We start from the raw sequence: 27757 nt of genomic DNA on the forward strand, positions 1-27757 counted from the left end.
CAAAGCAATTCCAGTCAAAACAGACGATTATAATCACAGTTCGCACATTCTGTTCACCAAAAACAGCAACAGTAAAAACGGCATAACTCACTCTACACTAATCTAAATGCCCTGAAATTTTGCATGCACTTCAACCTCATCAATACCTACAACTTTCATGTTTTGAGGAAAGTCCAATTCGGCCTCCATCTAGGACCTAAAATTTCGGACAGAATGTAGCTTCAAGAACCCTAATTTTCCAGAATTTCTTCCAAACCCAAAATTGGTTGCTATTATCACCAATTCACACCCACATGAGTCATTTCCACTCATTAACAGCCATCATAGATGACCACAACATCTCATTCATATTAAACCAGAAAATTCCTCATAAATATAAAAACTTCACCAAATCACTTCAAATCAAGAAATAATTCACATAATCCATCACTTTAGCTACTACTAAGCATCACTTAAGCATCATTAGGTGTAGTAGGATGTTCAACCATCACTTACCTAGGAAACAAGAGAAGAGGAGTTATAGACCACCTTAACTCTTCCAAAAACTTCACCAAACTCACCATTAACACAAAAAGGCAAGATTGTATGGAGTAAAAACTAATTTATGTGATTGATTTTGGAAGATTAAGCTAGTTGGAAGCTTGAAATGTTGAAGAAACTTTCTTCCTTCTTGAGCTAAGTGGGCCGGCCATCCAAGGGTAAGAAATGGTGAAATTTTAGTGATTTTTGAAAATATTTAACTCAAATGGGTCAAAAGTCAAAAAAAGTGAATAGTAACTCTTAAGTCAAAACCAATGTAGTTGTCACCTTTAGGTTTAAAACTTATCTTTTTGTCTCTCCAAGACAAATATCTTAACACATTGTAAACTAATATCACTTAATACAAAATTCCAACAAGTTGTCAAAAATATAATGCATTTACCGCACTTGCGGGTCCTACGTCCAAAATACGCTTTTAATTTCTCAAAGACTAACCGATACTAGAAAAATCATTTGAAAACTATATTTGCTCATAAACTTGATCTGGGGAATTTTTCTAATCAAGAAAATGTAGAAAAAGCGGGTTTTGTTTTAAACAAAATAAACCCTAGAAAATTAGAAAATTTCCGGGTTCTCAAACTCATTTTTTTCGGGGCGTCACAATTCACTCTTTACTTATTTTAGCTGACTAGTTGGAAAGTGTATTATAGTGCTGTCTTTGTGTCGTCATTGCTACCATTCGAGCAAAGCTACATGTTAAGTATTTTTTTTTCAAAACATTGAAAGAATTCCTTCATTTCATTAATAGTAAGAACTCTTTACAATAACGAGCAAAGACTCCTTGAGCTGCATAACTTGTGTTCTTCAAAGACGCTGAGGAGTTATCCATTGCTCATCCAAAAGAATGTCTAAAATATTGGAGTTAATTCGCTCACTAATATCATTTTTATCTCTCATGACTAAGCAAAAAGAACATATTTGAAACAACCTCTTTAAGCTCTGTATATCCTCAATTACAGTTGCCATCTTACCGTCCAAAGTCGCTGAGATTTTATTTGTCTCGAAATTCCTGAACTTGAATCTTGAGTCTACTCTACTGTTGTTTATAACGCGGCATTTCGCGTGCCACGTAAATGCATACGGCATAAATTTCCTGTTTTCCAGAAGAAAGACTAGTTTACGGTCCATTTGTAAATGCTACTTTGTTGTATGGTCAATTCTCAATTATATTTTTGGGCAAGAAGCGAAACTAGTCAAAATCCACGAAAAATATTCACCAGATCTCTATTTGGGATTAGGTGGTAACTAATCCCAATTAGTACAATATTTGGTACGCAGTATTAAAAAAAAAAATCATAAATAGAGAGAGTCGTCAAAACATAGACTCCGTAACGAGGGACCCCTGCCTTCTCCCAATCTAACAACAAAGCTTGCCAGAAATGCAGGCATGCAAAATCTTCAATCTCCAAAACTTTTTCTTCCGTAGAATAAAATTTCCATAAACCCGTACAATAGTTCCTCGTTACAGCATATTTATTGTTTGAATCTTTTTTGGTCTCTGCAGGGTCTCTTCTCCAAGCTTCTATTCATCGCCCTCTGTCTCCTCCTCCCCCTCGCTTCATGTCTCAAGGTCCATATGCATTTTCTGTTCTTTCCTTTCCTGTATCATCAAATATAACAAGTACTTGCGAAGTGCCCCACACTTTTAACATCTCAAATGTTTGTTTTCCGTTTCTTGGACTGATTTTTCTCCGGAATCTGTGAATGTAACAGATTGGCGAAACATGTTCGAACTCATCGTCTTCAAGCAATACCTGCGATGCCGGATTAATTTGTGGGTCCTGTCCTGTTAACGGAAACACTCGACCGAGATGTACCCGCATTCAACCGCTGAATCCCACTTCCAAGGTACAATTACTTGTCTATCTATCCACGTAACCTGAATGCTTGAATGGATTTTTCAATTTTGCCTGGTTCTTTATTCATAGTACATATATGTTGACTGTTGCTTATTGGGTTGAACGGAAATAGGTGAAAGGTTTGCCGTTCAATCGGTATTCATGGCTAACGACCCACAATTCATATGCTTTGTCCGGGTCCAAGTCGGCAACAGGCTCTGTTATTTTGGCGCCCACCAATCAGGAAGATACCGTCACCAATCAGCTTCAGGTAAGCAAGATTATACCACCTTATTACTCTGCGCTTCGCCTGAGAAATCTGGTTTAGACCCGCCGGAGCATCTTGACTTTATTAACAGCTTTTCAAATAGAGGTGGGCTGGACTTTTTTTCCTTTATTCTTTTTTTTTTTCAACAAGGAGATTTTTTTTTTTTTGTTTGAAGATAGTTACTTTAAAGTTTGGCTGGTGTGGCAGCTAAACGTTGACGTACTGAACAGGTTTGTCACCCGTACCTGATGTTGTATCTTTGTCCTGAAATCATTTTAAACAAAAAGGAAGTTTGCTTGATGAATTATAGTACTTGTTTTAGCTAGCTTCTCGCGCTTTGAAGGAACAGGTGTTAGGGGTTTTCTTTGCAATAATTGCCATTCCTCTTTGCTTGGATCTAAAATAAGCATCCCCATCTCACCTAACCCACCTGAATGCTGTCCACAGCAATTGTGCTGTGATTAGGTGATTAGACTTTTCCCAAATCAACCATTATGTTGATCATATAGCTAATTATGATCCGATTTCCTTGCCGTCAAATTCTCCTGAGTTTCCTATATTTATTCATCTAGTGATAGGTTAGAGACTAATAACTAATAAGGACTACTTGGGACATGTTTTCTGTATTTATTTTTTGCACATGCCGGTAATAATCTATAGCTGGTGAAGTGTCCAACTAGTGCCCCGTTTACAACTTCAACAGAGACTTTTTTCGCCTCAATTCACAAGCTTTTCTCCAAGTACTGAGCCTGCCATTATTTAAGGTCCTTTGAAACTCCTTCATATCGATGTCTTTCCTTCAATCTCCCTTTTCCTAGTTAAGTCAAATAACGGAAGTTTCACACTTTTCAAGTAGTTGTTCAAACTATGCTAATAATTTGTGATTTGAACCAACAATTTTGCCAGTGAAGTTTTTGGTTCAAAGTTGATCAATTCTTGAGGGCACAAGCAAATGCATATTCTGAGAAATATCCGTTTTTGCAGAATGGAGTTCGAGGTCTTATGCTTGACATGTATGACTTCAACAATGACATCTGGTTGTGTCACTCGTTTGGTGGAAAATGCTACAATTTTACTGCATTTGTAAGTGCGCTTGTGCCTTTCAAGTGCATTGCTATATCGTCCAGTCATGCTTCATACATATTTCAATTGTTCTAATAGCAGGTCTTGTTTGACGAATGTTTTTTTTACCCTTCCAGCAACCTGCCATCAATGTGCTGAAGGAAATTCAAGTGTTTCTTGAAGAAAATCCAACTGAAATTGTTACCATCTTCATTGAGGACTATGTACATTCTCCACAGGGTTTGACAAAGGTTTTCAATGCATCTGGCCTCAGCAAATACTGGTTCCCAGTGTCTCGAATGCCTAAAGGTGGTCAAGACTGGCCTACAGTTGATGATATGGTCCAGCAGAATCAGCGTCTTGTGGTTTTTACATCCATTTCATCTAAAGAAGCTACCGAGGGGATCGCTTATGAGTGGAAATATGTGGTTGAGAACCAATGTGAGTCTTTACATTCACACTGATTTTGATCATTTTTGAGATGCCTCAGAAGACAAAAGTCTTGATTCAAAAATGAAAAGAAGCTTATGCCTTTTGGCAATGCAAACATTCTAGTACTAGCTTAGCCATGTAACTAGGCTGTGCAATTTTCTTCTCCTCGAGAAAATTGACAATTGATTCCTTGGCTCTTTGCATCCCTAATTTGGGTCCTCAAGATGTTTGCTTTCTTCCCTTTTACCAGTTTGAAAAGTTGTTTAGTATGCTATTTTGAATCAACCTTTCTATATTCCTCCATGAATGATAGAGACTGACTGTGCTAGGATTGATGATCACTTGCATACTATGGTTAAACTGCAGATGGTGATGGTGGGATGATAAATGGATCCTGTCCTAGTCGTTCAGAATCATCTCCTATGGACACAAAAACAATCTCACTGGTTCTTGAGAATTTCTTTCCCACTAATCCGAATATTAATATAGCAGAAGCTTGTGCTAACAATTCTGCTCCATTGGTTAGTATGACACGAACCTGTTACAAAGCAGCTGGAAATAGATGGCCGAATTTCATCGCTGTTGATTTTTACCAGGTAGCAATCAAATTTATATGCTTCACATGCTATTTTCTCTTTCCTAAAGATGATAACGTATAGTTAGACGATTTTATTGATCAAAAGGACTCTGGGGGTTTTGCTTGAATCATTTGCTTGTTGGTACAGAGGAGTGATGGTGGAGGTGCCCCAGAAGCCGTTGATGAAGCAAACGGTCATTTGACCTGTGGTTGTGACAGTATTGCATATTGCAAGGTTCGTTTGAGTGTTGCAGTTAATCAAATTCTTGACTAAGTCTCCAACCCCCAAAATTGTTCCCATTTACTCAAGTTCTCCAGTTCCTCCGGCCCAAGTTTCTTTGAACCCCTTACATTTTCTGGAAAATTAAGAAAGAATTTTTTCTAGGTCATATGGAATATAGGAGGGTTAGCCAGTCATTATGATAATACGAGTATCATTTAGACGAGAAGTATCGTGCATTGATCTTAAATTACATTCGAAAGAGTGCATTTTTTGTAAATTATTAAGGGATGATGCCCATAAACAAAAAATCATATTGAACCATCAGCTATGGCAGTCACAATGACCGATTTTATCACCTGAGTATTAATTTTGATCCCTTTCTCTCACGAGTTTCTTCTGATGATACGGAATGAAACTATTATTGTCTTTTTCCCTTGCATGTAGTCAAGTTAGTAGAAAGGATATCTCCTAGCCATCAAATTTTAATGTGATGGCCATTTGATTGCGATGGCGTAGTTGCTAACTGGATTTCAAACATGAGCAGGCAAATGCAACGTGTGACGTGCCAGTACTCTCTCCTCCGCCACCGGCACAGTTGACGTCCACCAGCACAGGTCCATCAGAAAGTCCAGGCAACAACTCTCATATAAGTCGTCAAGTCCACCTCCTTTGGTTGATTGGGCAAATGATCACTGTAATTCTCTTGCTGAGGCTATAAGATGGGAATCTCAGCGTTCAGACGCGCGCGAGGAATTCATCACAAGAGAGTACTGTTGTACAAGGAAGAAACTAACGGCAATTTTTTGATAGATTTTGTGGTTCATGAGTAAATGATTTGTATCGTGATCTCGACTTGTATTTGTATTCATTCATGAATGGATATGAATTGCCCGTATTCTTTTTTACTTGCTTGGCATTGCTCTCCATTGGGCAATTCGACTTCCCTCGCTCCTGGATGCTCTAATTGTTACTTTATACATTTCATTCTTTGCAGTTTCTACTTTCTACCATGTTGAGACGACAAACTTTTCTTTAAATAAAAAGATATTTATTGCACTCTGGCATAGTGCTAATGACAAACCACAGGAACTTATTATTATCAGGGATCTCCATCGAAGCAGACGCCCCCGTAACACAGGAATGAATGAGGAATCAGGATCAATTAGTTCAGGAGCATAATAATCCCTTTTAAGTCAGGAATCTCTTTTTGACTTCAATAGGTGAAGGCTGGTCTCAAGTTTTGCATATTAAGGCTTTTGATGTTGTTCTTCTCTAAAACACCTTCACAGGCTTTTTCCCGTTTCTAAAGAGTAGCAGTAACCCAAAGCTTTCCCCCTGTTGCATTTTGCTAGTTGTATGATCAGATCAAACGCCTTGGTTGGTTTTCTTTGGAATTTACCATTTTTAAGTTATGAATTATGGACAACGAAACGACTCCGTGTAGTTTCCAATTTACAAATTGTCATCTCAATCTTTCTTTAATGAGAACGATTTTTGGCCTGAAACAAAATTAAGCACTATGCAATTCAAATCCGTAGGAAAAGTTCATCTACCAATATGCTTCTTTTTTTTTTTATTTCCCGTCACATGCGTTCCTTTCCATCATAATGATTTGACCATTAGGCGATTTACTTCCTTCTTCATTTCACTTTCTCTCGACAGCATGAACACATTCGGAAATTTATGTCAACTTGTTTGGCTATATAGATTCCAGAATCAATCTATTTTTTTTAATAGAAGCAATCAAATAATCATAGTACATCAAAACATTCCAAGAGATAAGATAATGGTTTGATATTTCATTAATTAGATGATGGTCTGATATTCCATTAATAAGATTCTTGTTACGTGTCAACTAGGGTTGCAAACGAATTCAACCGCTTGCGAGCGATTTGAATCAAATTCGATCAATATCGAGCTCGGGTCAAACTTGAGCTGATTGAGTCGAACTCGAGTTCAAAATATTAAACTCGACTCGCGAGCTCGAGTATATATATATATATAATATAATTTTTTTTATTTTTTATTTTAATAGTAAAATTATATATATTTTTAATATTTTATTATTTTATGAAGAAATATATTATTTTATTTTTGTTTTTTTAAAAATATTTTTTTTTTATTTTTTGAAGCGAAAGAGAGCTCGAGCTTCAAAATTATTAATTCGTCGAGTTCGAGCTCAATAAAATTAAATTAATACTCGACTCGCTTATGTCAAAATTCGATTCGATGTGATTCGTTTGCAGCGTAGTGCCGACTTCAACTTTGAGGAATACGACTAGCATATAGTAATTCTACTCTCTTACAGGATCAGCTAAGGTGGTCAGTAACGTGGGCCAGTCCACCCTGGTCCTACAAAAAATGAACAAATAAAATAGGAGTACCTTAATTGAATTGGAAGATTGTGAAAGTAAAAGAAAACACTCGTATTTTGGCGCCAAACGCAGATTTCCCGCCATTTTTTTTATACTGATGAAGAACTGGTTAGCACTAACCACAGATCCCATTTTTCCCAGATTCCCAGGCGGAGATCCAGAAGTCCGGGAAAAACTGTAGGGGCGTGATCTAGGGCAAGGAAGAAGAGAAATGTCGGACGAGGAGCCTAGGGTTGCTGGAAGGAGAAGGAGCAGGGGAGCTCAGGCCACGGCGCGTGCGGACGCGCTCCAGCGTCTCAAAGCTCTCCGCAGCGGCTGCCGTCGACCCACCGAGGGCGGCGCCACGTTTAACATCAAAATGGAAGATCCCATCTACGACACCGTCGATGAGGAAGAGTACAAGGAACTCGTCGCCACACGTCGTGAGGAAGCCAAAGATTTCATCGTCGATGACGACGGCCTAGGGTACGTTGACGAAGGTCAAGAAGAGGATTGGTCTCGCGCTGGTGTTCCTCTCTCTTCGGAAGAGTCGGACGGGGAATTGGAGCGCCCGAAGAGAAAGAAAAATAACAAAAGTAACACTACTGCGGAGAAGGAGCAGCAATCGACGAAAAAACCCTCGGCTCTCTCTGCTGCTGCGGCGTTGATGGGCAAGCAGAGGATATCGAATATGTTTACGTCTTCAGTGTTTAAGAAAAATAGGGATGATAATAAGGGGAAGAACACTTTGTCGTGCGAGAGTATCGTAGATGATGTTATTGCTGAATTTGCGCCTGATGAGGCTGATAGGGAGAGGAGGAAGAAGGCAACCTCCCGTTTATTGTCAAATTCAATAAGTTCTGTTCCTCTTAATTCTAATTTTATGTCCGTTAAATTTGACAAGGCCGTTAATGATTGTGTTGATTCGAGTGTTAGGCACGAGGACAATGGATTTAGGAATTCGAATAGTGAGTTTTTGGTGAATAATTTGCAGAAAAGCCACGTGGATGAGGAAAAAAATGTGATGCTGGAAAATGGAAAGGAAAATGAAGGAATTGTTGAATTGAAAGATGATAAATTAGTTGCAGGACTGGGAGATTCTTCAGGTAATGGGGATGGGGAGGGCTTGTTGAATGGATTCGAAGTGAAAGAGCAGCAAGAGGTGAAGTTGGACGAGAGGGTTTTTACTCTCAATGCAAAGATTAAAGAAGAGACAGATTCAGCATTAAGTGCAACTGCCGGGTGGCAGGCAGTGAAAACTGCAGGAAATGAAGCTGTGAGTTCCAATGGCTCTGGAGTTAATCAGAGTCTGAATAATGAAGACAAATCAGATTTTGAATTGAATTCTGATGGGTCACTGCCTTTCTACATACTGGATGCTCACGAGGAGTTTTATGGTGCCAATGCTGGCAATCTTTATCTCTTTGGGAAGGTACTTTTGGCATACTGATTTCTTTTTTATGCTTTCTTATCTCTCAATTTCTACTAATTTTCTAATTTCCTCTGCCATACAGAACCTTAGGCTGGTTAGGATCCTCTGTACTTCATTGACTTATTCTAGAAGCATGTTTCAGTGTCACTAGTCTATGCAGTATTTATAAACCTTTTAGTCTTAAAAAGTGATGCTTAAATAACCTAGCCTTGAATAGACTTTAGGACCTGGGATATGCTTTTCTATATCATTCTGGTGCACAGGTTTTGGCAAATTCATGCCGTACTTTGTTGCTTAAATGCTCATCTGGTGTATGTTCCATGCAAAGTATCCTTGTTATTATCAATATCTGACTTCTATCCCTTGATTTAAGGTCAAATCTGGAGATACATACTACAGCTGCTGCGTGGTTGTGAAGAACATGCTGAGATGCGTTTATGCAGTCCCAAATGTCTCTGTATTTCACGGTGACATATTAATGAAGTTAGAACAGGATGTGGAAGAGTCTCGAATATCTTCCACAGAATTTCGTACTCAGCTGCATGTAATTTTATCTACTGAAATTCCTGTATTAGTAGTCAGGTATTTGGTTCACTGCTCACGTCAGTTTCAACTTTTCATTGTTAGGAGATGGCATCGGGATTAAAGACTGAAATGAGTAACCACTTGCTGGAACGTAATGTTTCATGTTTTAGTATGACACCTGTTAAGGTTTGAGATTTATTTATTCAATGCATCAAAATAGTCAAGCCAATCTTTGTTTGTTTTGCCAAAAATTATCTAGTTTTTCGTGTTACATACTAGTGCCAGTTTCCTAGTCAGCCTGATATTTTACTGTCTTTGCAGAGGAATTATGCATTCGAGCGATCTGACATACCTCGAGGCAAGAACTATGTATTAAAGATCAGCTATCCATATAAGGTATTTAGCTTGTGTTAATTTAGCCACTTAGAACAGTACCTTTCTTAAATTTACTGTATTTGGAATTTTGGTGCCCATAGATGCAGCCTTTATTATGCTTAATATTGGTCATTATTACTGGATGTTGGATATATGCTTACAGGACCCACCACTTCCATCAGATATTAGGGGAGAAAATTTCTGTGCTTTACTTGGAACTCATTCGAGGTAATGCTGCAAATAGGTCTCATGTGCTTCTCTTAGTCTTGTTCAATCTACTTCAAGAAAGGCCACACTCTGGATTTTTGAGTCTCAATGTCTGTCATTCACTTTGTTCTGTGAGACATCAACCTAAGAGTGCATACCATTTCTCTGTGTAAAAGATTCGCTTATCACCATCTTCTTTCTGCAGTGCCTTGGAAACTTTTCTTGTTAAAAGGAAAATAAAAGGACCTTCATGGCTATCGATTTCAAAATTTTCTAGCCGTCCAGTGCCCCAACGAGTGAGCTGGTGCAAGTTTGAGGTTTTTGTTGACTCTCCGAAGGATATTCAAGTCTTAACATCTTCAAAGAATATTGTTGAGATTCCTCCTGTAGTAGTCACGGCAATAAATCTGAAAACAATCACCAATGAGAAACAAAATCTCAATGAAATTGTTTCTGCATCTGTCATCTGCTGTCACAAGGCAAAGGTACATTCAGAAGGAGCTTATTTTTTGATATTACAGCATTATTGGAATTGGAGGTTGATCCATCTTGTTACTGGAATGAATAATAATGTGGTATACTTTAGCATAGACAGGTGGTGCTCAACCAATTGGTGAACTCTCTCTCCACCCTATGCCTGCAACTAGTGGAGCTCATAGTTGCATGTTCATTCTTTCCAAGTTGATGTCTTAGTCTTTTTCCACATTTAGTTTATGAAATATGACAGCAGGAAATATGTTTTACTGAGCATTGTTTCCTGTAGGCCAGTGTCTAGTCTGATATTAAAGACACATACCAATTGCATGATGAACTTTTCAGATAGATGCTCCAATGTTAGCGTCAGAATGGGCCAGGCCAGGCATGCTTAGTCATTTTACTGTTATCCGTAAAATTGAGGGGGCCATATTTCCAATGGGATTCACCAAAGAGGCAGCTGAAAGAAATATAAAAGCTGGATTCAATGTCATCAGTTGTGAGAGCAGGCATGTTCTGATCTACTTGTGTTTACTATTAAACATTAATCATTTCCTCTTTAAGCTTTCATTTCTTGGTAATCTTACTATATCTTTCTGCTGCTATTTCTATGTTCAATATTTCAGTGAAAGAGCTCTATTAAATCGTCTGATGATTGAGTTACACAAATTGGATAGTGATGTTCTTGTCGGGCACAACATCTCTGGGTTTGACCTGGATGTTCTTCTTCACAGATTTCAGGTCCTTGTCATTCACCTATCTTTTCATGTTTACTGGCTTTTACCAATCATTTGATTCTTCTTATGCTGTGAGCAAAGAAAGGCACTAACAACCATAAGACGTACACATAATGTTATATGCAGGCTTGCAAAGTACCCAGCAGTATGTGGTCTAAAGTTGGCCGTCTCAAGCGTTCAGTCATGCCTAAACTCAGCAAAGGAAATAATATTTTTGGCTCAGGAGCAAGTACTGGAATGATGTCCTGTATTGCAGGGCGGCTCTTGTGTGACACCTATCTTAGTTCGCGTGATTTACTAAAGGAGGTAAGGTGGTATGCTGCAATATTATACTGTCAATGCACTTGATGATGCTGATACTGTTAAATTACATGTGGATTTTGCTTCTCCAGGTTAGTTATTCCTTGACACAACTTGCAAAGACTCAGCTTAACAAAGACCGCAAGGAGATTGCTCCGCAGGATATTCCTCAAATGTTTCAGAATTCAGAATCGCTCATGGAACTTGTAGGTTCTTTATTTAAATGCATCCGTTTTGTTAGTCATCGTTCTTGGTCAGTATAACAGTGTGAAGATACATCTTTTCATGCTATTTTAGACCTTTAGCCCAAGACAAAGAAAATGAAGAAATGCAAATCTACTAACTGATATTGGGTCACTATTGACCCAGTTCTCCACTTTATAACCCAAAGCAATCATGTCTCATTTGGATCCTCTGATGAAAGAGATCATGACTCTTAAGTCACTTACGATGATTGATTAAGCATTTGAGATATAGCCATCATTGCAGCTGTTTTTAGTTCTTTTATTCCTGTCACTGGTCTTTTTTCTGGTAAAAGTAGTCAAATACTTAAAAATTTCTGTCACGTTAACAAAGACTATTTTTCTGTTTAACAAGTACACATGATATCTCTCTGAAGATGAACTATTTTCTTCAGATAGAATATGGTGAAACAGATTCATGGTTGTCGATGGAGCTCATGTTTCATCTGAGTGTTCTTCCCTTAACCCGTCAACTGACTAATATAAGTGGCAACCTTTGGGGAAAAACTCTGCAGGTGATTACTTTTCTTATGTTTTTGGCAATTAACTTTTCCACATGATCAGCTTTTGTATTTCTAGTATAACATTGTGTGTGCTTGCTTTCAGGGTGCTAGGGCCCAAAGAGTAGAATATTTATTGTTACATGCATTCCATGCAAAGAAGTTCATTCTTCCGGATAAGTTATCCTATCAGGCTAAGGAAACAAAAATGACAAAGCGGAAAATTGACCAAGATGTTGACAGCAAAGAAAATGATTATACGTTTGATGAGATAAATTTTGATGAAATTCCCAGGAATGATAATGGGAAAACCAAAAAAGGACCCGCTTATGCTGGTGGTTTGGTTTTGGAGCCAAAAAAAGGTCTATATGACAAGTATATATTGCTCCTGGACTTCAATAGTCTCTATCCGTCAATTATTCAGGTAATCTATATGCCTACTGCTCTCTTCTTGCTACTTCTAGTATCTTATTCTGTGTCTAGATTGCCATCCCATTCCTGTTTTCTTCTTGGTCATCTTGTAGTTGGACTAATTTCATTTTGGGCATATCTCACATAACATGCTGTGCTGATCACTCTTTTGCAGGAGTACAATATCTGTTTCACAACTGTTGACAGATTTTCAGATGGATCAGTATCCCATTTACCATCTAGTAGAAGGACTGGAGTTCTACCAGAGGTAAGCTTAAACTTAATTTGTGAAGTTTTTCTTTTGTATGGTTGAATTTAATTGGTCGAATTAAGTTTGTTTATTGTTGGTTTTGTTTTGAGTTTCATTGAGCAGTATAAGAAAATTGCTTTCTGAAAACCCATTCCTGTTTGCCATTGTCCTTGTGAAAAGGAAAATCATGGTTTCAGCTCGATGAATAGCCTCTCTGTGCATATACTTATCTATTGGAGCTTTGTGCACTATGATTTCCCTCTTTATGATTCCATATATTGGATTTATCTCTTTACATTCATAGATATCAATGCATACCTCAGTATGCTGCATTAAGTTACTTGTTCCCTATATACTGGCATGCTACTTATAATGATATTGACATATGTTCTGTAGTTGCTAAAAAATCTGGTGGAAAGACGAAGAATGGTGAAATCATGGTTGAAAGCAGCCTCAGGTCTGAAGGCCCAGCAACTTGACATACAGCAACAAGCACTGAAGCTAACAGCAAACAGGTTTTCTATTCAGACATCTTGTTTTCCTTAGCAACCTTAACTTTTTTACTAATTTTTTTTTTCAATTTTAAAACTGATGTGCTGTTCTGTCCATTGGTTGGATGGCTATTAGCATGTATGGATGCCTCGGATTCTCAAATTCCAGGTTTTATGCAAAGCCACTTGCTGAGCTTATAACCTTGCAGGTCAGTAGTTTCTTTCTGGATGCAAGTTAAAAGAATGCAATTCTCATTAAATGATAGTCTGGATGTATTTTTGACAAAATTTTCATTGTTGTGAAGGGAAGGGAGATTTTACAGAGTACGGTTGACCTTGTTCAGAATATTTTAAACTTGGAGGTCGCATCTTTCATTTCATTTTGGACTAGTGAATGGAGTGTCCGTATGTCTGCAGATTTTCCATGTTTAAGATGTTACATTGACTGGTACGGTGTTCTTTTTGTCTGGCAGGTCATTTATGGGGACACAGATTCCATTATGATTTATACTGGGCTTGATGATATTGGAAAAGCAAAAGCAATCGCAGGAAAGGTGATTCAAGAGGTAGGGTTGATTGTTTGCTCATTCTTTTGGTAAATCATCTAAAGAATTTCACTGACCTACTGAGGCTAAATTTTTGCCTCTTTTTGCCTTTTGTTGCATTTCATTTAAATTAATCACTTAGTACATTTTGACAATAGTTCAACCAGAAAAGAATGCTGTTTTTGGCATCAGAAAATGGTAGGCGACTCAGAAAAATTAGAAAGCTAGGACATCAGAAAATGGTATGCGGCTCAGAAAAATTAGAAAGCTAGAAAATTTGATATGTTTTTTTTTTCCTCCTAGCACAATACAAGTTTGGGTTTATCTTCAGGGATTGAGAAGTGCATGTCTCTGTTGTAATACAGATATTTAAAATTACTAATGGTTTCTTTTCATAGGTCAACAAGAAGTATAGATGCTTAGAAATTGATCTTGATGGTCTGTACAAAAAAATGTTGCTGCTTAAGAAAAAGAAGTATGCAGCAATTAAAGTGCAGTTTAAAGATGGAATGCCTAATGAGGTACATTTTGGAAATGTATTTTGCTGGACGACATAGGACTCTGCAATAGTTGCATATCAATGAATCTATCCACTTTATTGAAGGTCATCGAACGGAAAGGTCTTGATATGGTTCGGAGAGACTGGAGCTTACTCTCGAAGGAATTGGGAGATTTCTGTCTGAGTCAAATATTATCTGGCGGGTATACTCTTTGTACTGATTGTCATTGTGCTATATAATCTTTATCGTTGTTAGATGTGATCTGAGACTGTCAAACTTACGGGGTGAGCTTTGTTAGGTCTTGTGAGGATGTTGTTGAATCAATACACGACTCCCTTGTTAAGGTAATATTCTGAAACCCACAGAAAGCTCATCAGTGTATGTAGATGGTCCTGGTTACAAAGCAGTAACAGATAATCAATATTACAGTTGCTACATGCTAACAAGATTTTGAGTGGACAAGCTCAACTTAGCTAGAATATGTTGAAATTTCATTGGCAGCTAAAAGCAGACTTTGTAAAGGAGGCAGTCTCTTTTCAAAATTTTGTTACTAATGTCATTGCACATTACTCATGCTTCATCCTACTATCACTTGTGTTTTTGTCTTTTGACATTTGATTTCAACTTTTAACGACTTTGAATCAGCTTGAAGTTAACTCAATTAATTGGCATTGATAATGTGGTAAACTGTTAATTGACCTCGTGTGGAAAAATGCCTAATGGTCTGAAAATCCTTTTTGATGGAGCTTATATATTTTTCTGCAGATTCAAGATGATATGAGAAGGGGACAAATAGAACTCGAAAAATACATTATCACAAAGACATTGACAAAAGCACCAGAAGCTTACCCTGATGCAAAAAGTCAACCCCATGTTGAAGTTCGTTCATAGACCCACTTTTTGTCTTGTCTTCTACAAAACAAAAACCTTTTCATTCTAAACCATCTCAAAGTTTCATTTTGGAGTTTGTTGAATTAATTGCACTAATTATTCATGCATGGATGTGGTTGTCTGTTTTCCAGGTTGCCCTTAGATTGAGGAGAAATGGTTATGTGACTGGTTGCTCTGCTGGAGATACGGTACCTTATATCATCTGCTGTGAGCAGGTCCGTGTTTTGCTTATATATTTATCATTCTTTATCTGATGTTTTCCTTCAACTCCAACTACTTCCATCCCAATTCCTTGTGTTAAAATCTCCCCTTCATATGGTGTGGTAGGGGATTAGCTCAAGTGGCTCGGGGATTGCTCAGCGAGCAAGGCATCCTGATGAGGTGAAGAAAGGCAACGGGAAATGGATAATTGACATTGATTATTATTTGGCGCAACAGGTTTTTCATCAACTTTATATGACCAGTGACAACTAGTGCTGTTGATTATAAATAAAAAAGTACATGGTTCAGGTTTTCTAATTGCTTAAGTGTGTTCGTTGACATTGCAGATTCATCCTGTGGTTTCACGTCTTTGTGCTCCAATTCAGGGTACGAGTCCAGCACGTTTGGCTGATTGTTTAGGGCTTGACTCATCTAAGGTAAAGTAACATTTGCTTTGAACTTTTAATGTAGGTTTTTTTTTTTGTGTTGTAGAATCTGCAACTGGAACTAAAACAATCTGATTCTTTCAGTTCCAAAGTAAAACAAATGAAGCTGGTAGCAGCGATTCTTCAAGCCTGCTTTTATGTGTAGGTGACGACGAGGAGAGGTAATCATTCTGTCAGCCACGAAGTGTTGATAATACTCTTAAATTTTGATTTAGATGGAGAATTGCCCTGTCTAAGGAAAGGCATTTCCTAACTTATGAGGAAATGTACTCTAGACTTAAATTCTTGTTGACTTGCCGACTCCCAAGGAGCCATATTTCCCAATATGGATTGTTAGCATTTTAATCTGAGTTTTCTTAGAAGCTAATTTTTTCCAGTTTTATTTACTAGTGTTATTATGTATATAAGTGGAATTACCTTGAGATGGACCACCAAAAATACACCAAATGTGTGCCTTTGATAATTGCAGATATCGAGGTTGTGAGCCATTAGTTTTGTCATGTCCAAGCTGTTCCAGTTCCTTTGACTGCCCACCTCTATTCAGTTCCCTATGTTCGTTAATTAGTCAGAAGCCAGCAGATTCGCAAGCACCCGGGAATTTCTGGCTCAAATTACGTTGTCAATTGTGCTCTGTAGAAGGTGATCAGGGGAGAATATCTCCTGCAATGATAGCAAATCAGGTAATTCTCTGTAGTTTTTCAATTTTGGAGCTTCTCTTGTTCAATTTACATGGTTTGAATTTGAGCCTTTAACTGGTTTCTGGTTGCTCTACGGTCTAAAGAATAAAAGTGCTCGAAGGGAAAAAAATACAAAAGTATGGTTGCAGTAAAACAACACGGTTGGGTGTGGTGGCTTTATGTTATCATATGTAGATCAGTGACGTACCCTGCCTGATATTTGACAGGTTAAAAAGCAAGCGGAAGGTTTCATCTTGGCATACTATCAGAGCTGGATGATGGTATGTATTCCCATAACAGTCCTAATATAATTGGATTATGGTCTACTTATAGTTAGAATTGTTTAACAGAAATGTGTGATGAAAATGATTTTCAGTGTGATGATGAAACTTGCAAGTACACTACTCGTAGTTTGAATCTGCGGCTAATTGGTGACTGCGACCGGGGAACTGTTTGTCCTAATTATCCTCGCTGTAATGGGCGTCTCCTAAGAAAGGTTCTTCTCCCCTCCTTCCCGCTCTATTTCTCTTGAAACAAAATCTTGCAGTAAACTCACCAATGAGAACTTTTTATTCGTTTATTTATTTATTTTTCCTAGTACTCGGAAGCTGATCTATACAAGCAGCTTGCCTATTTCTGCCACATTCTGGATACTGTTCGTTGCGTTGATAAGGTTATTGTCCTTCTCAGTTCACTCCTTTCTCTATTAGTATATACCACGTATTGAGGAACAAATTCTTGTTTTTTTTTTTTGAGTACTGTTTGCTCATGGTAGTAAAAGAAATAGGATAAGTTACCTTTAACCCTCTTGAATGGGTTAGTGATTTGCTACTTAACTTCTTTATGGTTTAAAAATTTATATATAACCTCGTCATAGTTTGATTAAAACCAATGATCAATATTAAAATGTCAAAATCAAATTAATAAATTGACAAGTTCTCCTCTTCACTATTGCTTTTTCTTTTTTTTCCCTTTTCTTTCTCTTTTTGTTTAAAAACCTATATTGATATTTATAACCTTTAAAGATGATGTTTTCTAACTTTTGGTATCTATTTTTTATTTTTATTTTTTGGTCTTTTGCATTTAGGAAAAAAAGTAGTCAAAAGATAAATTTATCAATTTTTTAAATTGAATTTGACTTTTTAATATTAACTATTACTTTAATAGAAAAATTGACAATGATACTGTAAGATTCGTTCAAAGAAATAACTAAGCGTTCTCGTTTTGAAATTGTAGATTGAAGCTGGTATGAAAAACCAACTTGAAAAAGAGCTTGCTGTAGTGCGGCCTTTAGTTGAATTGGCAGCGTCAACGGCGCAGAGCCTCCGTGACAGGTGTGCCTATGGGTGGGTACAGATGGAAAGCTTAGCTGTATCAATATGATGCATGTTTGCACTATCGAGTTATAAATGCTTAATAGTATCTTTATGGTTTGGGGCTTGCACGAGCGTAATTCCCTCGATCCAACCTATGTATATAGTCAATCTGAAAATTCAAATGGACAAAAGTTTGGGAGTGAAGAAATAGTGTCGTGTAATCTCGGGTACTTTAATATCAACTGGTCTCAGTATTGCCACATGCTGTCAGTGGAGCAGTCGGGCAACGATGTCCCAAGACAGCCAAGTAGGACTATAATACTTTGTTTGCCGATTGGCAGGAAAAAAAAAAGAAGAGGATCTTGATGCTTTTTGCTGCAATGTCTTTGGAAAGATATCGGGAAAATCTTTCTCAGATGATAACACAGTATTAGCAAATCAAAAGTTGCTGATTTTAACAAGGGCTAACGGCATCAAGCTTGCTAAGAATGCATATCTAGCTTGTCTGCCTGGTACATTTACCACTCCCAATTTTGTTTTCCCAATTAACCTTGTATATGTTACCTATAAATGTTTTGTACAAATTACAAGTGATCAAATTGAACTACCATGTGAAGCTGGGTACAGAGGGGGAGGGTGTATGCGTGTTAAATCCTAAAACCAACAGGTGCCTTGCAATTAACCACGTAAAAATCTCTGATACACGGTTGGGGAACCGAACAGCCTATAAGGGTGGCAAGGTTTGGCTCTCATTGCAATTCTCCAACGGGTGCTTCATTGAGCCAGAGAAAATGAATGAAGTCATATAACTTTGCACTTACACTAACCTGCCAAGTAAATATCATTAACGATAATAATATTAGATTATCAAATTTCATTTTTACCAATCACAAAAGCCCATATGATAATAAATAAACATAGTCTGTCAGGGTGTAAATATAGCTTTATATGATACCTTGTAAGGTGTTGGGTTCAACCTTCTCATGTGATCAGGACGCATCCGGTCCAGTTGGTCAATACAGCGGTCCCTTATCTCTTTGATGGGTGGTAACTCCTCTCTTCTTCTATCTACAGGAATTGCAAATCCATGAAAATAGCGAATAAGTTTCACATATAATTAAATTATCCAAGGGAGCATTCGAACAGACTATGACTATAGTCAAAAGTAGCTCGACAACAGCAAATCGAAGGATAATATTCAGAAAGGAATAAATGGTGCTTTAAATATCCTCTCATTTCCATTCTATGTGCTCTTTATCCTTATTAACCGGGATATGAAAATTTATTATGACGTGCTCTCATTTTATAAAATCCAAAACAGGTAGCCATACGCCTAAAGCTTCCAAATACCTTGTAGTCCCCCAAGCATGAGAGAACAGAGGCTACGTACATTCCACTTTCCCGAAAATACACAAGTTTGAGCACGTGATAGCCAGGTTACATGCAATTGAATATAACCAGTTAACTGCTAATTGGGCTTCATTCCTAAATATTCAATTCTAGTTAGGCTTCTGCAATCTGTCACCCACTTAATGCAGGTAGTGCACTAAATCTACCAAAACCAAAGCCATGATATAACTAACCATTACTTGGAAAAAGTACGATGCACAAATGACTTTATGCCACCCCCCCAAAGGAAGAGCAAAAAATAGATACTCATGCATTCACATACTTTTCCTGATCTCTCACAGATTGCAGTTACTAAGATATGCACTCAACCATGACCGGAAATTCAGATTTTGCAAACTAAGAGATCACAATTCACCTGAACTACCCGACCAATAGCACTTTAGAAGTTCCTCAACCTTCTGCGGAACCACATATGCTCGTTTTGACTCATTAAATGGATGGCGACACAAAATCCGCTCACCTACCTGAGAATGGCATCAGTAAATCAGCATAAAAGATCAAAGAGTACTGTCATACACAAGGAATTCAGCAATCCACAGGCAGCATGAACACGCACAGGATAAATCCATTGCTTATTTCCATATATTGGCTTGTGTCTCTATTATCCTTTCTCCATAAACAAACTTTTTTATTGGACTAAGGTTGACACCATAACTCTGATAAAAGCCAGCCTCTTCATTTACTTCTAATTCAATACAGCCAGAAAAAATCTTAATCCCTGGGAAGAAATGCAATACACTGAATGATTTAAGTTGCCCGTTACGACTTGCAAGTTCAAGATAAAATCTATACCAAGACCTAGTTAATCACTTGATTCGATATAGAAGCCTAGATGACCATGTATATAGCGAAAGTCAGTTCGCTTTGTCTTAATCAGAAACTAATAAAGTTATCATCAGATTATAATTCTCTCTCTAAAACCAATAAAAAACAACTATATTTGCTTAAACAGTCGATAACAGGACGAACAACTAGGTTACATCAATAAGGGGGGAGGGCCTAGTCTTGTGTAACTAGATAAACAACATAGCAGATAAGTAGAGGAAACTAATATGCAAGAAAGCTTATGAAGGACTATCTGTTAGTAATATGTTAGAACATCCAAAAGAAGCACCAAAAAGAAGTCCTTAAATACATACATACCTTTGGAGACGGCTCATTTTCCCCAGTCATTATATCTACAAGAGGATAACCTTCTTTCCCATACAATCTGTAACACCGTTTTTTACACGGAATAGAGACCTAAAGCCAAAATTCATAAGCTTCCAAAGTGTAGAACAAAAATACCCAAAAAACTAGGAAACAACCAGATCAACCTTTGAAACATCTTCAGAAAGTTTAATACGGGGCTGGTTATTTATTTCAACAAGCTTGAAGACAACACCTAGGGCAGGTTGAGCATAGCATGTAACCAAATGAGTTCCAATTCCAAAAGCATCAACCTCATGACCCTGTGCAAGAAAAAATCAATTAATGCAACCAAATTTTCCTTAAATGAAATAAAACTCAGTGCTCTTGGTAACTGAGACCAGAGAAGTCACATAGGACTCAACTGACAATCAATTGATTTTCATCTTCCATCATAAATGCACATCGCATAATATGGTAACAGAATAATTTGGTTGTAAAACTGCACATCATGCATTCGCATAACTGCAAATTTTCTCATTACAGGCCAAAATTGATTTCAAACCTAATCCTCATACACAACAAACAAAGACAAATAAATTATGTATTTAATCACATATTGCCACCTCTACAAGGCCAGCAGTTGGCCCCTTTTAATGGGGGTAAACAAGCCAAAGATACTCTTCCACATATCTATAATCAGATGGAAAACCAGCTTAGCACCAGAGTGTCATTCTAATGCATTCCACAAGACAATGCAATATTGATCAGAAGGCAGAGAGAAAATTAAAGCTGATGTGTTGAGTTAACCAAAACATGACCAGGAGTTCCATGAATACATCATAAACATCTAATTTCTAAAGAACTCACCTGCTTGTTCAAATCATCTAATGTTTCCTCATTGAGATCATTACTGGCTGTGATGCTCGTCCTTCCAAAATCAGGGACTCCAAATTCCGTTTCAATAGAATGAAAGAACTTTCTAGCCTCACACGACAGGTATGCAAGATCACCGGAGTCTAATCTAATCCCTTGTGCCTTATACCTGCAAAATATCATTTTAGTAAACCAAGAACATAATATCACCATAAAATATAACGAAGTCCTGGCAGAAAAACCCAATGCAAAGTGGATCTATCAAGTAAAATCAACAAATCAACACTTCAGCTAAGCTTGCAAATGTTATTCTTTGGATAATTGAAGGTTTCGATAGTGAATTAGCTTATATTGTTCAGCACATAAATCCAGTTTCTTGTAATTTTATTCTACTATGGTATTTTATAGTTTGTTTTATTTATTTAGTAGGGCAACCTATTTGATACAAAATAACTTCCTGAATTACATCAGATACAAATCAAAGATCAAATTACCCAATTCCTTGTACCTCTTGTACAAATGCAACTAATTAAAATGAAAAGAAAGCATGTCTACCCAGGAAAAGTTAGAATTAAGCCGAGACATCCCTTTGACCTCATCATCCATTGGATACCCTCAGCTATGTATTTTCCATAAGAGCATTTACGTTATCTTCACTGGCCACAGAACCATAGAGTAAACCTTGTGAACTTTTGTTTCACCATTGCATATATATTTCATAAGAGCATTTCTCATTTAGTTTAAATACAGAATTAGAAGCTTGGCCTCACAATATTGTAAAATAAATATTTCATCCCTAGCAACCGCAAAATAAACTGGTCCAATCATGGTTGTTCCCAAAATTCCACGCCATTCTTAAAATAAACAGCAGTTCTCATCATAAGAGGACAGTGTTAATAACCCTTTAGGACGTACCCCAGATCATTTAGGGCCAGAGCAACTGCACAAAAATTGGGAATGCCACTTCTGACTACCTGAAAAACATGGATATACTGATTAGAAATTTAAAAAAAAATGAATAGATAAGAGACCACTGATTTGAAGCTAGACAAATAATCCACAAACTATAGCACCTTAGAAGCCCATAAATTTGCAGTATAATAGCTTTAAGTAATCCAAACTGTGCTCAATAACCGGCCCTAGGACTAGTGAAATATATTCCTAGAAAAATCAGAGTTATGCATATATGTAAACTAGAACACATGCAACAAGAAGCGTAGAAGTTAGACCCAAAATATCAGGTTTGAAAAATACAGTAGATTATGCATACATAAGAAATGGCACGACCCACGATGAGCAACTCTGTGCACTGAGAGAAAGAGAGAGAGAGAGAGATAGCAAGAAGAAACTAAAAAATGCCACTTACATCATATGTGTCAACTAAGGCCAGAAAGTTGTTGGGAAATGCCAAAGCATATGACATGAATGCAGCTAGTTCACTTTGATTGGTTTCACCAAAAATACCAGCTAATAGTTTTGACCGCTGAAAAAAGAATATGAGCAGAATCAGTATACATAGATCCAACATAAAATTGTCTTCGACAATGCAGTTCTGCAATTCATTGGTCTCCATTAGCATTTAAACAAGGGGGCGCCTAAAGGTGAAACCATGAACTAACAAAAAGAGTTTACAGTTGTAACATAAATTTGTGCATTTGAAATTAACAAAACTCACTCCACTATACATTAAAACACAAGAAATTGCTGGATTGTATTCTTCCCATACAAATGTCATACAGAGTTCTACCAAATAAAGTAAAAATCTGATACATGATGGGATGGATTTCCTTACTTTTTGTACTCAACTAATTGCAGCAATTAATATTCAATATTACTGAATATGAAAAATTGCATTGCTGTGTGTGATGCCTATCAGATGTCCCATGGCCTGCCTGGGATTTTGCTAGAAGTTGAGAAGTATGGCAGTCTACAGATCCGTGCAAACAAAAATAATCAGTATGAAAAAGATCTAGACAAAACACATAGCAGATTATTCAATAGTTCAATATGGATGGCTCAAACAACCGTATTCTGATGCATAGTTATCCTTGTTAAAAGTAAACGTTAAATTAAGAGCAAACTGATAGAAAACTAGAGTACTTATAAAGAAGAGTAAAACACTTAGAAGCGTTTCAGTGAACCACATGACACCTTTAATTTGCTCAACCATGTCTGCACCCAACTAACGAAATCCTCACAAACAGTTGAACCATCACAGCTACAGAGTGACTTCTCTAATATTTCATCAGGACTCTGCAAATTTCAAGGTCAATAAAATAAGGATGAATTTGCAAGTAAGATAGAGATACCTAAAATTCAACTACATAACCAGATTGACATGGAACAATCATTAATAGCACAATGATCTTTCTTCTTTTTTTTTCTAGTACTATGATATTGATATAAATTATCCACTTAAGAATGTGCAAGGAAAACCAAACAGACTGAAATGGCCATGGAAGATAAGAAAAAACTGACTAGTTACCAAGAAAACACATTATTTTAATAACTTCACTAATCCTAGTAGTATAAAACTTCCAAGTAGGACGCATCCATCATATGTTACAAAGTTTGTGCTGTATTTCAACACATCAAAAATATGCTACATAACCATTAAGTTTAGGTTGCATTCTCACCTTGCCCAATGACATGCAAGCCCCAGCATCCACGAAACTTATTTTGGACGTTCATGGTTACCAAAATGGATGTCCCAAGTTACACATAGATGTAACAATTCTAAAGTTCATCATACAACATGGAGATGCAATGTCCCTATCAAAATCCTTCAAAACATGTACAAACAAGTACTGTAGCACTAAGTTTATAATAGTTCTAAGGCATTGCTTAATACAGTCCTTCCAAATCTCAAGCTTATGGATAAATGACTACACATGCAAGCAGTCACTGACATTTGAAAACAAGATAGCAATGAAATCTTTACAGAAAAGGAAAGTTCACCTACCAAAAATGAGCTAACAAAAGCATGAGAATGAGTTCCACGAAGTGGGATCCCAAACAATCTACCAGCTGCTACATTGCTGTTATGACATAATACCAAAAAAATATGAGCTTATTCATTAAACACAAGAAAACAGGTCCACATACAAAGAACTCTGCATTTTTTTTTTATATTCTTTTCTAGCAAGAGAGGGGAGGGGTTTTAAGAGCGGGGAGGTGGTAGGGGGATTAGAGAACTCTGCATCTTGTTTTCTGATTTGTCTGCAGTTTGTCCATATTTTCCTTTTTTTGTTGGTTTGGGTTTGGGGGGGGCAGAGGGGAGGGGGGAAGGCTTTGGTAATAGCCACATCATCCGTAAGTCATATAAACCACTTATGATTTTCTCTTTTTTTTTTTTATTTTTGAAACAAAACATTGGCAAAATTAGTGAGAGAGATTGAAATCATCTTAGAACCAAAAAAGCTGTCTCTACTTTATGCATTTGACCAACCAAAAAGGCATGTTGAATTACTTTAACTAGAGATGCTTCCATTAAATCTGGTCATTTCAACAATTGAATGACAAAACTCCAAGTCTAGATTGTGTTCATAACCAGGAAAAACAGCAAAAACTGTTCAAGAGAAGCATCAGACCACCTTGTCTGAACTGAAAAACTATATCAATAGCAATCACCTTGTTGCGTCAAATCCTCCCATGTAGCAATATTTGGATGCTGATATGCCACCATCAGGGCCCTAATTATAAAGCAATTTTTACAATAAATAACTACCAAAAATTCTACAGAGGATAAATTTTAGAGAGAGAGAGAGAGAGAGGGAAACCAACCTGTGCCCTTCTGAGTCCAAATTCAAGAAGCAGTTTAGATTTTCCAGCAACAAAACGATGCCTGGCAGCATTAGTAGCAACCAACGATGCATAGTTAATAAGATTCACAAATGGAGTTTCGAGCAGCTGGACCACCTTTAAGAACAATTAGAACCACTCAGGACGCATTCATAATAGTGGGACACATTTCAAGAAAAATAACCATCATTGCACACTTTGAAAACATTTATCCAGAGAAGATGCTTTAACAATATGATCTTGACCATACTTAGTTCAACTACTTACCGCAACTGGTCCTTCAACCCTCAACAAAGGAACTTTAGGGAAGACTACGGATCCTTCAGAGATAGAATATATTTCAATATCTGAACAATCAAGTCCTCGGAGGTAATCAAAGAAACTATCCTGCATATTATTCAAGGACAAAGCACTTGGCAAGTCAAATCATAGATGAAAATGAAACATTTACCAATATCCTTAAGTTCCTCTTTAGTGCATAAAATGCATGATTATATGATCCAATGACACTTTTAAAAACTTTTATGTAGATCACACTTTTAAAATTCTTATCTCAATGACACTTTGGTACTTCTATCATTACCTACATTAACCATTATTCGATTTTCAAACTCACGCCGAGTTCAATCGTGCTTCTTCAAACTGCAGGTATGCATATATAGGAACCAGTTGCATATTAAACTAGATATCCTGAGAATATTGAGAGTTTTTCTTTTCCCCTCCAGATTGTATGCACAGGCAGCAGCTGATTCGAGAGGAGCCATTGAGGCAACTCAAGGTAGTGAATGCCATGCATCCCTGGAGAAGGGGGAGGGTGAAGCAAGCCCTCAATTTCTTTGCCAACATTGCTTTGAAATTGTTTCAAACACTTAAACCTTGAGAGAGACTCTTTTCCATGATCTCCAGGTAGTCATAAATCCTTACTCTACAAGCAGTAATTCTCACGGTACAAGCATTGAGTAATTTTACCTCGCATGATGGAGGTAATGTTGCCCGCACAAAAGCTATCTCATCCTCTGTAAAATTAAAATGAGCAACAAATCTTATGCAATCTTCTAAACCAGCAAATATTGTATATTCACCACCAAAGGGGTTCTTCCGGAAATACAAGTCAAACCTGAAACATTTTCAAGAACAGAATCTAAGCTATGAAAGACAAATTGGTTAGAACTTAGAAATTCAGTAATACATTAGAGAAAAAGCAAGAGTTGATTTGTCAAGTTGAGATGCAACTACGCTGAACTGCAGAAATTCGAATAGTACACAAATGATGGGACAAGAATTATAAAATATAACCAAAATCTCAAATTCTGAGATGACATGTTTTCTTTCAAGATCTGCTTCAAAACTAGGAAGAATTGACCAGGCTTAACATATAAATTTCAGTCTCTTGAAGTTCGCATGCATCCACAGCTATGTAATTTGAAGCAAAAGCAGAAAAGAACTGGCTTAAACCCACAGCAAATTATTCTGGAACAAAATGCACAATCATGTATCTGTCAGTTAGATAGTCAATAAATTGATCTAGATTCCGGAAACAGCGTAGTAAAAAAAAAACGAGTGAACTTTGCAGCACACTTAATTGACAATAAATTTGCAATTTATCAGAAGAAAATTTTCCAAATTAAACAGCCATGAATAAACTAATAACCTTCACTTATAACATTATCTAATTATCTAATGCACAAACAACAAGATATTTGTTTCTCAAAAAAATAACAAAATTTCTAATTACTTCTAAACAACAAGTTGGAGGTAACTCACTTCAGATATATCAAAAGGCATCAACCCTACGAATTAATTGACCACCACGAACACCTAATTTACATATTTGTTAGCCGTGAAGAAACCCAACGAGTCGAGAAAACGCATTAACGAAGGAGATAATTAATTATTTACATATTTTGTTAGCCGTGAAAAAACCTAACGAGTCGAGAAAATGCATTAACGAAGCAGATGATTAATTAAAAGCAGAAGGAAATATTGGAAAGGAGTTATTGCAGCAAGTTTTAACGAAAGAACCGAAACTAATGAGTTTAGATGAATTTTTTTCTATAAAAAAAAAAAAGGCAACAAAAGTCTCACACGGCTCGTTCGTCGTGCTTGCCAGCTTTCCAGTATGCATAGGCCATAGTGAACTGATAGAGATCAGTAAGCAAAGGCGTCACCATTGGATTAGTCGGTCCATCAATCACACCCCCGTTCCGTTTATCATCAACCTTTTTCGGACCGTTCGCTACGGCTGCTTCCATCTCTAGGGTTTCGTTCTCAAATCTATTCGGCTTTGTATATATATATTTTTTGCGGGAAGGAGAGACGAGAGAATGGAGAAGCTTGGAGAACAAGGTTAGAAGACGATGAAGAGGGGATAGAAAGAACCGTGAGGCTGTTGAAACCGTTAAAAACGAAGGGAAGGGGTGACAGAGGACGACAAAATGACTATGTCAGCTGCGTATATATATACTACCACTCCCTCCTTCATTTAATGTTGGAGTATTTATTTGTCTGGATATTATATAAATTAAACGAAAACGGGACAGGAAAAAGAGCAACCGACCGTGACCCGAGACCGCGAATTAGTGAGCTCGACCGGGAGGGAAAAAGGCTGCGGGGTCGTGGCGGTTGTCAAATATAAAATATATAAATATGCTGACAAAAACTTGAGCCAACAGTGCACTGTAGATCCCGCTTAAACTTCTGCTCCTCTTGGACCCGGGCGGCACGCTTG

At 37.2% G+C, this 27757-nt stretch overlaps 3 protein-coding genes across 4 annotated transcripts; 2 read left to right on the forward strand and 1 right to left on the reverse strand.

Annotated features, from left to right (window-relative positions):
- Positions 1 to 1801: 1801 nt before the first annotated feature.
- LOC113701842 (PI-PLC X domain-containing protein At5g67130-like) lies at positions 1802 to 5845 on the forward strand. Its single transcript, XM_027222688.2, has 9 exons — positions 1802 to 1925; positions 2045 to 2110; positions 2254 to 2388; positions 2512 to 2649; positions 3631 to 3729; positions 3846 to 4149; positions 4507 to 4736; positions 4866 to 4952; positions 5485 to 5845. The coding sequence occupies exons 1-9, from the start codon at positions 1920 to 1922 to the stop codon at positions 5656 to 5658; spliced, it is 1239 nt and encodes a 412-aa protein (XP_027078489.1). The 5' UTR covers positions 1802 to 1919; the 3' UTR covers positions 5659 to 5845.
- A 1554-nt stretch (positions 5846 to 7399) lies between these two features.
- On the forward strand, positions 7400 to 18076 carry LOC113701759 (DNA polymerase alpha catalytic subunit). Its single transcript, XM_027222537.2, has 30 exons — positions 7400 to 8726; positions 9100 to 9270; positions 9354 to 9437; positions 9573 to 9647; positions 9790 to 9854; positions 10039 to 10318; positions 10653 to 10816; positions 10934 to 11048; positions 11171 to 11350; positions 11437 to 11550; positions 11982 to 12101; positions 12193 to 12510; positions 12673 to 12765; positions 13144 to 13262; positions 13375 to 13447; positions 13544 to 13600; positions 13712 to 13804; positions 14182 to 14304; positions 14388 to 14485; positions 14582 to 14627; positions 15049 to 15162; positions 15306 to 15389; positions 15502 to 15612; positions 15723 to 15812; positions 15906 to 15982; positions 16291 to 16501; positions 16726 to 16779; positions 16875 to 16994; positions 17097 to 17171; positions 17735 to 18076. Exons 1-30 carry the CDS (start codon positions 7527 to 7529, stop codon positions 17879 to 17881), a joined length of 4671 nt encoding a protein of 1556 aa, XP_027078338.2. The 5' UTR covers positions 7400 to 7526; the 3' UTR covers positions 17882 to 18076.
- A 135-nt stretch (positions 18077 to 18211) lies between these two features.
- LOC113701760 (nicotinate phosphoribosyltransferase 1-like) lies at positions 18212 to 27508 on the reverse strand. Of its 2 annotated transcripts, XM_027222538.2 has the most exons (15): positions 27115 to 27507; positions 25999 to 26146; positions 25297 to 25416; positions 25012 to 25146; positions 24859 to 24920; positions 24191 to 24266; positions 23380 to 23481; positions 22595 to 22711; positions 22144 to 22202; positions 21223 to 21397; positions 20541 to 20675; positions 20368 to 20466; positions 19580 to 19688; positions 18770 to 18882; positions 18212 to 18641 (listed from the first exon to the last, which is right to left on the reverse strand). In XM_027222538.2, exons 1-15 carry the CDS (start codon positions 27279 to 27281, stop codon positions 18564 to 18566), a joined length of 1695 nt encoding a protein of 564 aa, XP_027078339.1. In that variant the 5' UTR covers positions 27282 to 27507; the 3' UTR covers positions 18212 to 18563. The 2 variants fall into 2 exon arrangements, with proteins under 2 accessions (XP_027078339.1, XP_071914834.1); XM_072058733.1 differs by lacking the exon at positions 22595 to 22711 and having other exon boundaries at positions 27115 to 27508.
- Between the last annotated feature and the right edge of the window lie 249 nt (positions 27509 to 27757).

Source organism: Coffea arabica, chromosome 7e (genome assembly GCF_036785885.1).
Source record: "Coffea arabica cultivar ET-39 chromosome 7e, Coffea Arabica ET-39 HiFi, whole genome shotgun sequence".
Lineage (NCBI taxonomy): Eukaryota > Viridiplantae > Streptophyta > Magnoliopsida > Gentianales > Rubiaceae > Coffea > Coffea arabica.

Bases quoted from the DNA above. Each gene is read 5' to 3' on its own strand.
- LOC113701842 (XM_027222688.2), top strand. The intron at 2,111-2,253 runs GTCCATATGCAT...TGAATGTAACAG, and splicing joins CCCTCGCTTCATGTCTCAAG to ATTGGCGAAACATGTTCGAA. The intron at 2,650-3,630 runs GTAAGCAAGATT...CCGTTTTTGCAG, and splicing joins CCGTCACCAATCAGCTTCAG to AATGGAGTTCGAGGTCTTAT.
- LOC113701759 (XM_027222537.2), top strand. From the start codon at position 7,527: ATGTCGGACGAGGAGCCTAGGGTTGCTGGAAGGAGAAGGAGCAGGGGA. The intron at 10,319-10,652 runs GTACATTCAGAA...TGAACTTTTCAG, and splicing joins TCTGCTGTCACAAGGCAAAG to ATAGATGCTCCAATGTTAGC. The intron at 16,502-16,725 runs GTAATTCTCTGT...GATATTTGACAG, and splicing joins CTGCAATGATAGCAAATCAG to GTTAAAAAGCAAGCGGAAGG.
- LOC113701760 (XM_027222538.2), bottom strand. From the start codon at position 27,281: ATGGAAGCAGCCGTAGCGAACGGTCCGAAAAAGGTTGATGATAAACGG. The intron at 26,147-27,114 runs GTGAGACTTTTG...AAAATGTTTCAG, and splicing joins AAGCACGACGAACGAGCCGT to GTTTGACTTGTATTTCCGGA. The intron at 19,689-20,367 runs GTATGTATGTAT...TGCCATTCTCAG, and splicing joins AAAATGAGCCGTCTCCAAAG to GTAGGTGAGCGGATTTTGTG.